This window comes from Pygocentrus nattereri, chromosome 13 (genome assembly GCF_015220715.1).
Source record: "Pygocentrus nattereri isolate fPygNat1 chromosome 13, fPygNat1.pri, whole genome shotgun sequence".
Classification (NCBI taxonomy): Eukaryota; Metazoa; Chordata; class Actinopteri; order Characiformes; family Serrasalmidae; genus Pygocentrus; species Pygocentrus nattereri.
This window is the reverse complement of record NC_051223.1, coordinates 37,559,558-37,573,247: the sequence shown is the minus strand read 5'-3', so window position 1 is coordinate 37,573,247 and position 13,690 is coordinate 37,559,558. Positions and strand designations below refer to the sequence as shown.

The window sequence follows — 13,690 nt, the reverse complement described above, 5'->3', positions numbered from 1 at the left end:
TCTTCAAATTCAATCTTTTTCAATTTCTTTTGATTCTGAATAAATACTAATGATTTCTTGTAAAACTGCTTCATCACCTGTCTGTAAAGCACCTGTCTGTTGAGCTGCCAATGGCATGAAACGTGCTATATAAATAAAATTATTATTATTATGACTAATTATTATTATCTTATTTTCTTCATTTACACAGATCTCGTGCTGTATCATAGAGGACTGTCTTGCAATACATTGAGTATCACAGAATCGCCGTACTGTGATATCAGTATCGTGATAACATCATATTGCTTACATCCATATTCACAGCTTGCTGCAGGCTAGAGATGTCAACATGGTGAATGTAATAGTTGGAATTATGGAGCTGTAACAAAATAAAGAATAAGGTTTGGCATGTTTTAATGTTGCGGCAATGTTGTCCTGCTAAGGCGACTGAGGAGAGGCCAAGGGGCCCATGCGTGAAATTACCATGGGGCCCAAAATCACCACCGGTGCTGCTGTGTGTATGTGCACTGACCAGTAATCACGTTGATGTCCGGGTACAGCTCTTCACTCAGAGTGACGGCCGCGCTGTCCCTCTCAAACGCATCACGCAGCTCCTTCTTTACAGCTGCAGAGCCACAGAGGCGATAAAGACCCACAACCTACAGACACGAAAGGCCAAGCCACCCCCATCGGTTAGTGTCTGCAAAACGCAGCATTTCATGTCAAACCAGACTGAAAGACTATGATAACAACTGAATCATGCAGATTGATTTATATTTATTCTAATGTCTGCTTTTTCAAGCAAATCCATCATTTCTTCACAGATAAGAGAAAGCTTTAAACCTAATTTTCACATGTGATGTAAGACATTTGAAGTGTACAGTATGTTAATGACCCACGACCCAGAAGGATAAGTGACTTAGAAGATTACTGAATGAATATTAATGAAATGTTCTGCTTTTACCAGCTCTAAGGATGAACCCATCACATCAGAATGGTCTAATTACATCACCACTAGTCACAGCGGACTGACATCCCTAAGACTAATATTTTTTACAGAAATTACGGAACAATACTGACTAGGCCCGGGCGAGTAATCGAAACCGACGTTCACAACCTCTAACCGACGTAATCTTGCCATGTCAGTTATTTTGATTTCTTTTTAATTCTGTTAATCCTTTCCCCACTCTGTGTGTTCATGTACTGTTCCTTTAAAAACCTACTACTCCACGTGTAATCATGTGACTCTGCAATGTCCAATCTGTAACACGGAAGCTAAAGCTACTTTCCCACAGCAGGTACAAGCGTTCCCAAATCTGATTTTTGTGTTTGGCTGTTCAGATTATCTTTTAAATGTGGTCTGTATGTGACAGTCTGAACAGATCAGCTCCTAAACTGACCACATGCACAAAAGAACAGCGTCACACGGCTCATCCAGAGGTAAACAATCACAACTGCCAACGAAGTCGCTCCTGGAGGATCAGCTTCATCTTCACCAGCATCACAGGAGTCATCATGAAGCTTCACTGACTGACAGCTGGGCTCATCACCCAGACTGCGTTTGAGCTAGTCACGTCTTTGCTTTGTGTCCTCCTACGTTCTCCAACGGCTGCGTTCAAATCGCCAAACACAGAGGGATTCGGATGATTCTCTTCTAAGTTCTGTACAGAAGCATCACCCCAAATGTTTATGAGTCTCAGCAGCAAACATTATGATGAATGTCGAGTTGGATTGATGTAAACGCCGCATGAATTCCGATCTGGCTGTTGAGACGATTTACATTAAGGGATGCAGAACATGTTTACAGCACAAACCTTTTCAGTGGACTATGAGGGCAAAAAAACAAACAATAATCAAAGAAAAACAAAAAATAATCGTTCATTTATCGCCATCATGGTAAAACATTCAGTTAATCATGATATTGGATTGAGGTCACCTTCACCTTCAGTCCCCTTTTTTCGATCTCTGCCACACACTTCTGAATGATCAGAGGAACTCTGAGCTGTTGGCCCTCCTTCTCCACCAGGCGGCGCAGTTCCACCCCAAACACGGCGGGGGGCGGGAGCTCACTGAGGCAGGGCGAGGGGGCCTCCCACTGCTCCAGCAGAGTCAACTTCACGTACAGCAACCCCCGTGGCTCCAGCTTCACACACAGCTGCTGGCTCCGCGAGGCTGCGGTGGGAGAGCGTTGTGGGGGGCGCAAAGATAAACAGAGAGGGGCGGAAGGGGGACAGAAATAAGAGGATGAACAGAAGCTTGAACTCAGTAACCAACATGAAACGCACTAACGTGCCCTCTGTCTCTGCAGACGGCATGAGCTACTAGCTCAAGATCTCAACAGCTGCAGAGGTTAAACCCGGTCTAGACTAAACTTCAGTACTAATTCAGCCGTGAAACCCCGTTCTGAGTAAGCTGTGTTACGGTAACTAGCCTGACTCATTATGATGTATTTGGAAAGCCCTTTCCATAAACATCAATGTCAACTCATTCTGAATGTAACTTCGACTGATACTGACTGGACTACGAAAAGGACGGATCAAATGCAAAACGACTCCCTGTTCAAATGACGTTTTGCCGATTGTCTGTATGAAAATGAGTAAATCGTCATCAACAGAGAACACACTTAAATATGACATGTATCTGCAAAAGCTGCCGCACAATTTCTCTTTATTTGAGTTTAACATATCGAGGCAAAAAGAAAGCAAAACATAAAATGAGCTGCAACTTTTGCACAAGCTGCGTTTCATTTGGCAAATAAACAGTAACGTGAAGTGTTTTCTCTGTAGAGGATCTGTTCACTTATTTACATACAGACACTCAACAAAACCCATCCATCCATCCATCCATCCATCCATGCATCCATCCATCCATCCATCCATCCATCATCTTCCGCTTCTCCGGGGTTTGGGTGGCGGGGGCAGCATCCTAAGCAATGAGGCCAAGACCTCCCTTTCCCAAATCCACTTCCACTAGCTCCCGATGCGCTCCCAGTCCAGCTGGGATGTGAAAGATGGACAGCAAAAAGCAGGACAAGAAAAATTCTGATGCATTCTAACTTTTGAGTTTGTCTTATAAGAGTCTTTGGATGGCAAAGAAAAGAAACTAATCCTTGAACAAATGAAGCCTCATTTCTCACTCAAAGCCCACATAACCAAACTCAAGCTCTTATTTTGGACACATTACGAGAAGAACCAGTTCACTGGAAAAGGCCGGTATGTTTGGCTGAAGGTAAAAGAGGACGAGAACAACCAGCAAGACGGATGGACATAATCAGAGCTGTCACTAACAAGCCATTAGAGGGGAACTCCTCAAGGGGAACTCCTTTTCTAAATTTCTGTGTGAATTATTGATGTAAACAGTCATTCAGAGTGGTCTGCTGTGAAATGCTCCGTTCTTGAGAAATTTACAGACTCAGAATTTACTTCGTTACTGTGGTGGTGATGGAAGCCAGCGGTTTCTACAGCACCACTACAACTAATTTAAGTACTATCCAAAAGCACCAGCGACGTTCACAAGTGTTTACAAGTAATGATGAAGGCAAAATAACGCCTCCACCATGAATGTATTACATGGAAAAACTTCTCAAAACTGTCATAAAACAACGTCTCAGTCATCAGGAAGTGTAACTTTGAAGGAACATCTAGAGGCATTATACTCTTCAGACGTCTGGTTCCTATCACCACCACTGGAAACAATTCTGCCTGTAAGTTTCTCTAAAATGAAGCATTTCATACCAAACCACTCCGAATTCCCTTTTTCATATCTTAACAATTTAATTATGCAAGAATTTTGAAAAATCTGTAACGAGTAACGAGTAACGAGCTCCGCCCACTCGCAGCTTTTCAGTTGGCAGCTGTGACAGAAGAACAGCTGAACAACCTGGAATCAGCCAGAAATGAACCCAACACCAGACGTGTCTGATCTTCAGAGTCGGACCAAATCAGACTGAGCCATAAAACTGAGCCAATATCAGGTTCAGCTCAGTTTGGTCAGTTTCTCCAGATCAGTATTAATGTTGTTTTGTTCCAGCCGGTCTGTAAAGCTTCTTACAGGCCGTTTAGTTTGGCGAATGGTGTTGGGTTCATTTCTGGCTGATTCCAGGTTGTTCAGCTGTTCTTCTGTCACAGCTGCCGACTGAAAAGCTGCTAAGTGGAGACGACAGTTTGGGAATTAAGTGTCGTCTCGTTTTCAGAGTCTGACCGAATCGGCTGTCGGTCAGATGTGATCTTAACAGTGTCTGTTCGTGGCAAAGTAAGAAGTACAAACGTACTTCTTAAAAGTATAAACAAAGTCGTTGCTTAGCAACAGTGTCTCAGCGGAGTAATACAGTGTTTGTAAAAGAAAAATACGTGATGTTATGGTGAAATAACAACACAGTTAGAACGACTCTCAACCAATCAGCTTGAGTGGCCTAACTACTACTACTACTACTAATAATAATAATAGCTTTACCCTTGTAGGTCCATTAAATAACTAAAGAAGCAAACATCAAACATCAAACATTTCTCGGCTGATAAACTATATTTAGTAAGGAAATCAGATTTTTTTCCCAAACTAAGTAATGAATGACACAGAAGACATGCACTAAACTCGAGCACAAAACTGGGATTTCACCTTTAAACAGAGGTGGTATCGCCACTGCGCCAAGACAGCATACTCGATTGCGAGTCTGACCACCAGGGGCAGAAGATGACCCATCGTTAGCCGCGGTAACCGCTGGCGTGAGGACAACGAGCTTGAGCAGCCGAGCGCGCTCCAGCTCCAGGTTGAAGGTGTGGTTTAAAGGGAGACATGCCCCTCGGCAGGTGAGCAGGGCAGTGCGTGCGCGGGTCACTCCGTCCACTTGAATGGCACAGAATACGTCCTTACCGGTGTCGGCGCGAGGCGAACGCACCAACTCCTCCACGCCCAGCAGGTGGACAGTAAGGAGGCCAGAAACTCTCTGGGCGCAGCGCGGCTGGTCAGCTAGCGAGTAGAGCCGGAATGACCCTGTGTCCACTATGTTAGCCGAATCCTGCAGTCCATGATTTGGGGGAGGCGGAGGCGAGCCCTGTGATTCCTGTGACCCCTCTGCAGACCCCTGACCTGATCCCTGCTTGGGCAAGAGCTCAGGCGAGTCCCCGTCACTAAGATAGCCGCCCTTGCTAGTGGACCGTGTGCGCGAGGACCTGCGCATCGGCCTGGCAGGGGCGCTGGAGTCCAGGTGGTACCTGCTTATGACGTTGTTGGAGGACTCCTTGCGTGCGTTGGGGGGCGAAGCCTCATCAGCGCCCCCTGTCGCTCCCGAGGCCCCGTGTCCGTGAGCGGCGTGACGCTGGTTGCGGGACGAGCGCAGGCTAAGCTTGCGTCGGAGCTCAGGAAGCTTCCGCATCTTCATTGAAAGGCGGCGGACCGTCCCCGGGGACTTGATCTTGTCCATCACGCTGCTGCCGCCGCCCACACTTCCTCCTGAGCTCTTCTTCAGAGCTCCAGGGCTCCCCGAAGACCCTGATGAACCGTTAATAGCCCCACCAGTGTATTCGCTACTGACGCCAGGAGCAACACTAGTGCTGATGCCTGCTGGTGCTCCTCCCACACACTGAGCATCTGAAGGACACGTCTGCTGAAAAACATCTACAACAGAGACAAAGACACTCATTCAGCGGTCACATGGGTAACGCTGTGGTTAAAAAGTACCTACTCAAGATTTCTGTATTCACATTCTCAACTAAGCCAAATATCCAATAATAAGCAACATTCTGTCCAAATAATGTCAAAATACCCAAATTATTAGGAATAATCACTTTCTGTACTTTCTGAGGAGTTGAATAGATCTAATAAGTTTAATAATTTAGGGATAGAAACACTAAATATTCACAATTATAAAAGTTTTTAATAAATCTCTCATTTTACTTGCATTAATAAGTTCTGCCATTTAATTGATCAACTGACATACCAATAGTAATGCATAGTAACAATTCCTTTTTATACATGTATTACATTTAAGCGTGATAAGTAACAAAATGTATCTTCATAAATACATTATAAAGTATTAATAACACTTATAGATTAATATACACTTAACTAGATTAATATACACACAAGTGTATATTAATCTCTTACTCAAGATTAACTAAGCCTTAAGTAAAAGTTTACGCATCACAAAGTAGCACTTCCTCGTTTCGGACAGACAATTACTGGTTATTCAATATGTAATTATTCCTAATGATTATATATTGTTATTATTTTAAGTATTTTTGAGGACTAATTAACACACTATGTACGTATTGTTTATTCATATGTTACTGAGTAAATGTTTAATCATTCAAATGTCATTTATTAATGCATGTGTAACTATTAATTATTAACAGTCATTAAGAAACTGATGATGATTGCAGTGCTGTTTATTAGGAACTATTTGGATAAAATGTTACTAAATAGTCTTAAAATATTACACAGTCATTCACTTTTTAGCATCAGAGCTAATATAAGAAACTATTTTTTTTTGAGTGAAATAAATAAACATAACCAAGACCCAAAACAAGATGAAACTAGTCATCACTGTCATTAAAGTGAGCTGAAACTCACATCTGGCTGGCTTGCATGCTGGTAGGCTGCAACTGCCTCTGTAACTAATAGGCTACTATACACTGCAAATACATTCATCTTCTGAAATTTCTAGAGTAATGTTTCATTTTCACTGTTCCCAGTGAAGAAAAAATACCTGAAGTTCATTAAACTGTCTTTCTAGGAATTTCATTTTAAAGGGGCTTGGTTACAGATCTTGGGTGGGGGTGTTGTGGGGTAGCTAGAAAGTAGGGGTGGGAATCTCTGGGCGCCTCACGATTCGATTCAATTGCAATTCAGAGGCTGTGATGCGATTAAAAACGATTATCGATGCACTATATGAGGACTCGGTTTTAAAGCAAAGTATCTGTAATGATCTAAAATGAATTTACTTCCAATATCTTTATCCCCAGAGCCGACAGCACATGACTGAGGTGTCCTTGAACAAGACACCTAACCCCCAACTGCTCCCCGGGCGCTGCGGATTGGGCTGCCCACCGCTCCGGGCAAGTGTGCTCACTGCCCCCTAGTGTGTATGTGGTGTTTCACTTCATGGATGGGTTAAATGCAGAGGTGACATTTCTAATAAGGGTCTATTAATCTTGATCTAATCTTAATTTAATTAATAAATCAAATGGAAGTGATGAGGCGAGTGAACTGGAAGGCTCTCATTCACTGCTCTGGATTGGGGCACAGGAGATGCTGCTGCCACTCATCTACGATAAAATGCCTGTCTAGTAGCTACGAAACGGCAGACAGAGATTTAAGACGAACGTTTGGAGACGAATGGACTTATTCGTATTTATGAGCAGCGCAGTTTCCTGGTACGTTAAACCTGCAATAAGAGACTATCAAACACTAGAAAGTTGTGAAGACGAAGTTGCTTCTCTTTCAAATTTTCCCGTTCCACCTTAAATGGTGCCGCATTTACAGTCTGGTGCCTTGGGTAGAATTTAAGGTAGATCGGGAAAATTTGAATAAGAAAGAACTTCATCTTTGTAAAATCAGTCGAACGTTGAGAGACATTTTACAAGAAACTGATCTACTTTTGTTGGAAAGGGAGGAAAGCAGCTACAGCTGAGCTAAAACTTAAAGTTAAACTTAAAGCAAAGTTTAGAGCAAAGTAACTCTGTCTTTTGGTTTATATTTTTAGCCTATACCAGGACGTTAACACACACGGAGACATACTGGACATTAAATGTTGTGGCTCCCAAGCTGGTTTGATTTTTGCTGAGAGGACAAAACGGCTCTTCTTAACATTTGGGTTGTGACTCCTGACCTAACCTGGCTTTTAATGCAGAGGGTGCCAGTCGGATTCCTCGCTCATCCAGTTGGGTTTTTGTTACGTGCTGCCACAGACTGTCCGGGCGCTGCACTTCCGCACTTCCAAGTTCTGACCTTTTATGTTTTGCCAACATGCGCTAAAAATTAAAATTCATAAAATTGATTTTTGACATTTACAAATCGATTCAGAATCGTTCACGACCACATCGCGATGCATCTAAGAACCGACCTTCCCCTACTAGAAAGTACGTCCCAAAGACATGGACAGTTAACAACCAGTAACCAGCCAACTTCACTGTAGCTTCTAAAACAAGAGAGAGAAAAATGCTGACTTCACACTTAACACCCTAGTTATTTCAACCTGTTTGCACACCACAGCGGGAAAAGGCTAATGAACCGTCCGTCGTGCTTAGATGTCAAGGTCTGAGTTAGTTCCCTCCAAACAATTTGTTTTTTGCAGTATTGACAAAAAAGTGGCATCTTGCTGAGTGAAATTATCTTAAATATCTTGTATCATGAATTTTAGTGGATAAAATCATTTAAAACAAGTAACATGTCTAAACCTAATCTTAATTAATAAGCTTAAACCTAAAAATTAGAAATATTACACACATCGTTTTTCAAGATTAGATTTTTTGCAGCACAGGTCAGCTAAGTTCCCACTAACTTGCAAAGACACCGTAGCAGAGTGCTGCGTTTACACTGGGCCTTGAAATACGTGTTGTTCTGTGCCTTGTTGCTGGACCTGGATGTGGTCTAAGTGGGCTGAGAGGCGTTCAGGTGTTTTGGGGATGTGTGTGTGTGCACATTTTTGAGGTGTGTGTGTGTATAAATGTTAAAGACGTTCATTTCCTTGCTTGTGTTTTACAGAACTTATCTGGGCTATTTGGGTGACTACTGAGGTCTAGTGTTTGTTGGCTTGTCAGTTTGTATCTCCAGTTCTAAACACAAGAGAAGCAAAATTTGGACTACAAACATTTCTTGGCAGATCAAGTAAATCTGGGGTCAGCAGAAAACTGGGGAAGTCAGATTTTCCATCAAACCTTGTTTTTTTAAAAGCTAGATGTCCTAAAACATTTACAGGCATCAGCATTAAAAGAAGAACCCAAGTTAACCAGAACACACTTTCCTCACTTTCCTGTCTGCATTTCTCTGCTTTGCTGGATGCCAGCAGAATTCTCACCTCTCCTCTCCTCCAGCGCTCCCTCCATCTCTCTCCTCCTCCACGGATCTCTGTATCTCTCCCGCTCCTTGACTCCAAAGGCCCGCGCGTCCTCTTCCTCTGGGATGGGGTTGTACCAAATGTTATTCTCTCCTTCGCCTGCATGCCTCCAGTCTGTAAGGCAGGCCGGGTAGGCCTCGTCTGGACCATGGGACTTTCCTGTGGAGAGTACCCAGGCTCGGCTGCTTCTCTCCAGGTGTTGGAGGTAGGCACCCTGGCCGGAAAGCTTAGCAATATTGGTGGGGATGGAGAGGTCCGCAGACACAGAGGTTAACTCAGGTAAACCTGCATCGTCTCTGTCCCTGGAGTAACCCAAATCCCTGTCCAAATCTTTCCCTCGCTCCAACAACCCGTCCTCCCTGAAAGTCCTCTGGCTCCAGGCCTGTTTTGAAGCCTGGGCCTTGCCTGAGCAGCCGTCCCGGTCCATAACCACAGGGCTGAGGCTGGAGAGCTGATCCGGCCCGGCCTGGTCCCGGGAACCAGTGGAGGAGAGTTTGGCCCAGCTTTGCTTTTTGGAGACGGTAATTTGCGTGTGTCTTGTGAAGTCTGCCTCAACAGACTGATCTGCCTCTGTGCCGCCTGCCGAGGCGGACGGCGATGGCGATGATGAAGAACCATGGACGAGATCCGTCTTCCCTGCTGCTTCTGAGACCAAGGGAAAAAATATCTGTTACTAGTGGGCAACACTGATAAGACTGAACATGGTTTTAATAAATCTGTATCACTGTATTTTGAAGCAGAAATATGAAGAATATTTTGTTTGAAAGTTTTAAAGCTTTAAACACCTGTGTTTACACAGCTGGGGGCAGTCGTGGGCTGGAGGTTAGGGAACTGGCCCTGTGACCGGAAGGTCGCCAGATAGAACCCCAGAGCCGACAACACATGACTGAGGTGTCCTTGAGCAAGACACCTAACCCCCAACTGCTCCCCGGGCACTGCGGATAGGGCTGCCCACTGCTCCGGGCAAGTGTGCTCACTGCCCCCTAGTGTGTATGTGGTGTTTCACTGCCCAGATGGGTCAAATGCGGAGGTGAAATTTCCCCATTGTGGGACTAATAAGGGTCACTGAATCTTAATCTTAATCTGAATGTGAGAAAAGTCACCTCACCTCATTGGTGGCTAGATTTAAGTAACGGTAATTTGATCCGATGTCAACATTTTACTTTTAAAATATCCTTAAAATGTCTTGAATCTGTACTGTAATGCTTAAAATACAACACAATCCTGAAAATACCTCTCAAAATGAGGCAAGGGATGTTAAAAAAGCAACACATATGACAAACTGCTTTATTTAAGCCCAGGACCCACAGACGGGTCTAAAGTTTTACTTCACACTTCTATAAGGTAAGAATAACTCAACCGGTTTGTAGTATAGTCTGGGGTAGTTACTGAATAATAAGCCTGAGTATGTATGTAAAAGGCTGGGATTTTAAGGGTTCACTCCAAAGAGATAAATACAGTGAAATACGTTTAAAAAGGACAGACACAAATCATTTTCACCGTTACTTGCCGGTGAAGAAACTTCCTTCAAGTGTCTTTCTTGAAATTAGATGTTAGAGGGGCTTGGTGACAGATGTGGGGGTTGTTGTTGGGAAGCTAGAATGTATTATAAGCATAGACAGTAAGGTTGAGGACCGGCAACCAGCCAACCTTGTTGGACGAACAAGGTACCTGCACAGAACCTTTGTTTCTAAGAGTGTAGGGTAGTGTTCTAGCAGTATCTGAGCTCTCTCTAACCTATGTGTACTAGCAACGATACTTTCTCTGAGTGACCCTTATTAGTTCCACAACAGGGAAATATTAACTCCACAATCTGACCCATCCGTGCAGTGAAACACCACATACACACACACTAGGGGGCAGTGAGCACACTTCCCCAGAGCGGTGGGCAGCCCTGTCTATGGCACCCGTGGAGCAGTCAGGGGTTAGGTGTCTTGCTCAAGGACACCTCAGTTATGTCCTATGCGACCTTCAGGTCACAAGGCTGGTTCCCTAACCTCCAGCCCACGACTGCCTCACAAGCACGTCTGTAAGTCGCTCTGGATAAGAGCCTCTGCTAAAGGCTGTAAATGTAAATGTAAGTCACTGTCACGTTTACTCATGCATCTAAAATGGTGATAACATTATAATTATACCCTGTAGTGGCCCATGCTGCCCACTACTAAGCGATGACGTTTCAAAGTGTCCAGTATAACAATTTTGTGTTGAATATCACGATATACCTTATTACTGAATATCAGCCTAGGTGGTATCACAGATACTTCTCCCAGCACTCAGATCATCCACCACCAGGACGAGCTAATAAGGCCTTATTCGGTGTTCAAACATTTAGTTTGAGCGGCATGACACACCGCAAGAAGAATGGCTTTTTGGAAAGCCTGCCGCATTCTGAGAGCAAAGCCACCAAATTGAATCACGAAGAAAGTGAATTAGTCTGACGGCAACGCCATGTGACGCCTGAGAGCCGTTAACCTTAACAGAGTTTGATCTGAGAGCGTTCGTCCCAAAAACAACATCTCTGAGACGACCAAATGCAGTCAAGATGAAGAGGGCAGAAGCTGCTCTCTTTTCTTTTCCATCTATCTCCCTATTTCCCCTATTCTTAGTGCTCCACCTCCTCTCCCCCTTTTGCTCCCTCTCTCTCTGCCTCTCTGTCACATCCTGCACATCTGGAAGTTTCTCCTCTCTCTTCCTTTTCGCTTTTCTCTGAATATCTTATTCAGCTCCATGACCTATTAATAAAGCTGCTGTCTGAGTGGAGTCTGTGAGACAAAGCTCTAGTCTGCATTCAGGATAGGAAATTCAGTATCATCATACTTTCCAAATACACCGATCAGGCATACGATCTGTGCTCACTGTCCACTTTATCAGCTCCACTTACTGTATAGCTGCACTCTGTAGTTCTACAGTTACAGACTGTAGTCCATCTGTTTCTCTGATACTCTGTTACCCTGTTCTTCAGTGGTCAGGACCCCCATGGACCCTCACAGAGCAGGTCCTATTTGGGTGGTGGGTCATTCTCAGCACTGCAGTAACACTGGTGTGTTAGTGTGTGTTGCGCTGGTCTGAGTGGATCAGACAGCAGTGCTGCTGGAGTTTTTAAACACCTCAGTGTCACTGCTGGACTGAGAATCGTCCACCAACCAAAAATATCCAGCCAACAGCGTCCTGTGGGCAGCGTCCTATGACCACTGATGAAGGACTAGAGGACGACCAACACAAACTGTGCAGCAGCAGATGAGCTGTCGTCTCTGACTTTACATCTACAAGGTGGACGGACAAGGTAGGAGTGTCTAACAGAGTGGGCAGTGAGTGGACACAGCGTTTAAAATCTCCAGCAGCACTGCTGTGTCTGATCCACCCATTATTGCATGACACCAATACCGAAATACCAGAATACAGCCCAGCACCTGTGAGCACCACTAATATCTGTCTGTATTTGTCAAACCTGTGTTAGCTTATATGCGTCAGTTTTGTTTGTTGGCTGAAAGAGAAAAAAAAAGACTGAACATTTGACCAAAATTTGACCAATAAAAGTTTAAACAGACCTACAACAAAAGAGGTCCACTGAATCTATTAGCTGATACTGAAAACTGAGATACGGTGATCAGAAAAGCTGTTTGTTTGCTTCACTCTCCTAAAGTCCCAGTGAAAACGTGAAGTACAGGCTGAAAAACGAAGCTCACTGCCTTGAATGACCAACCAGTCTCCGTTGTCAGGGCCATTGGATTTCATAGCACATGCTTTAGCCCTCGAACTGTAATAGTTTTAGTGTAATTTTATTCAAACTGTCGGGTTTGGCCAAGAATCATCTCACTGTTCCTCTAAGACCCATGTGTCAAACACAAGGCCTGCGGGCCAGATCATAATGCGCTGGACTACAGTTCCCAGCATGCATTGCAACATAACGTGTGCTCCCGCCCCTTTAGTGGTTGGGTTTGCCATCCCTGCACGTACTAAATAACACAGCTCACTTTTTTTATTAAAACCTGAAACCAGTGAAAACCACTGAAACCAGTCAGTGATCAGCAGGTATTTATTCCTCAGCCTGACCAACAGAAGCTCATTCAGCTCTGTAGTAGCTGATCATCTCTCAGCGTCTGAGGAGCAAACCTTCAAGCAGGAACACACACCCACCCACCCACACACACACCTTTGTCTTGCTATACATATGAGGACATCCATAGACTTCTATTGATTTTTGTATTACTGTAGCTAAATAACACTACACCTAAACCTAAACCTAAACCTAACCTCAGTATCCAAATATTTTTCTGCTTTTTTAGTTTTCAGATAAGAAAGTAATTTTGCTGAAAACAACACAGGCTCATGTGAGGACCTGCAAAATGTCCTCACTTGAGCAAAAATTTCATATATTCCTATCATAGTGAGGATAGGACTCACAAGTATAGCAATACAAGAACACACACACACACACACACACACAGAGGAAGGAAAGGCCGTGTAAACAACAGCTGTAATGTGAGCACGTACACATACTGTTGCTGCGCTGAGTGTTACAGAAACAAAAACAAATAAATAAACAAACGATTTTGATTTAGAGAACCAGCAGAACAAAATACCAGCAGAAACAGGCAAGAGGAGAGAGAGAGAGAGAGAGAGAGAGAGAGACAGAGAGAGAGAGAGAGAGAGAGAGAG

The 13,690-nt window shown here is 43.9% G+C and overlaps 1 protein-coding gene across 1 annotated transcript in view; it reads right to left on the bottom strand.

Moving 5' to 3' along the window:
• LOC108442022 (rho GTPase-activating protein SYDE2) overlaps nt 1-13,690 on the bottom strand; it is a 50,069-nt gene that overhangs the window by 10,335 nt on the left and 26,044 nt on the right. Inside the window, exons 2-5 of the mRNA XM_017721852.2 lie at nt 8,993-9,676; nt 4,594-5,592; nt 1,922-2,151; nt 512-638 (exon numbers count right to left, since the gene is read on the bottom strand). Of these exons, the coding sequence (XP_017577341.1) occupies nt 512-638; nt 1,922-2,151; nt 4,594-5,592; nt 8,993-9,676 (2,040 nt within the window). The remainder of the gene's footprint in view (nt 1-511; nt 639-1,921; nt 2,152-4,593; nt 5,593-8,992; nt 9,677-13,690) is intronic.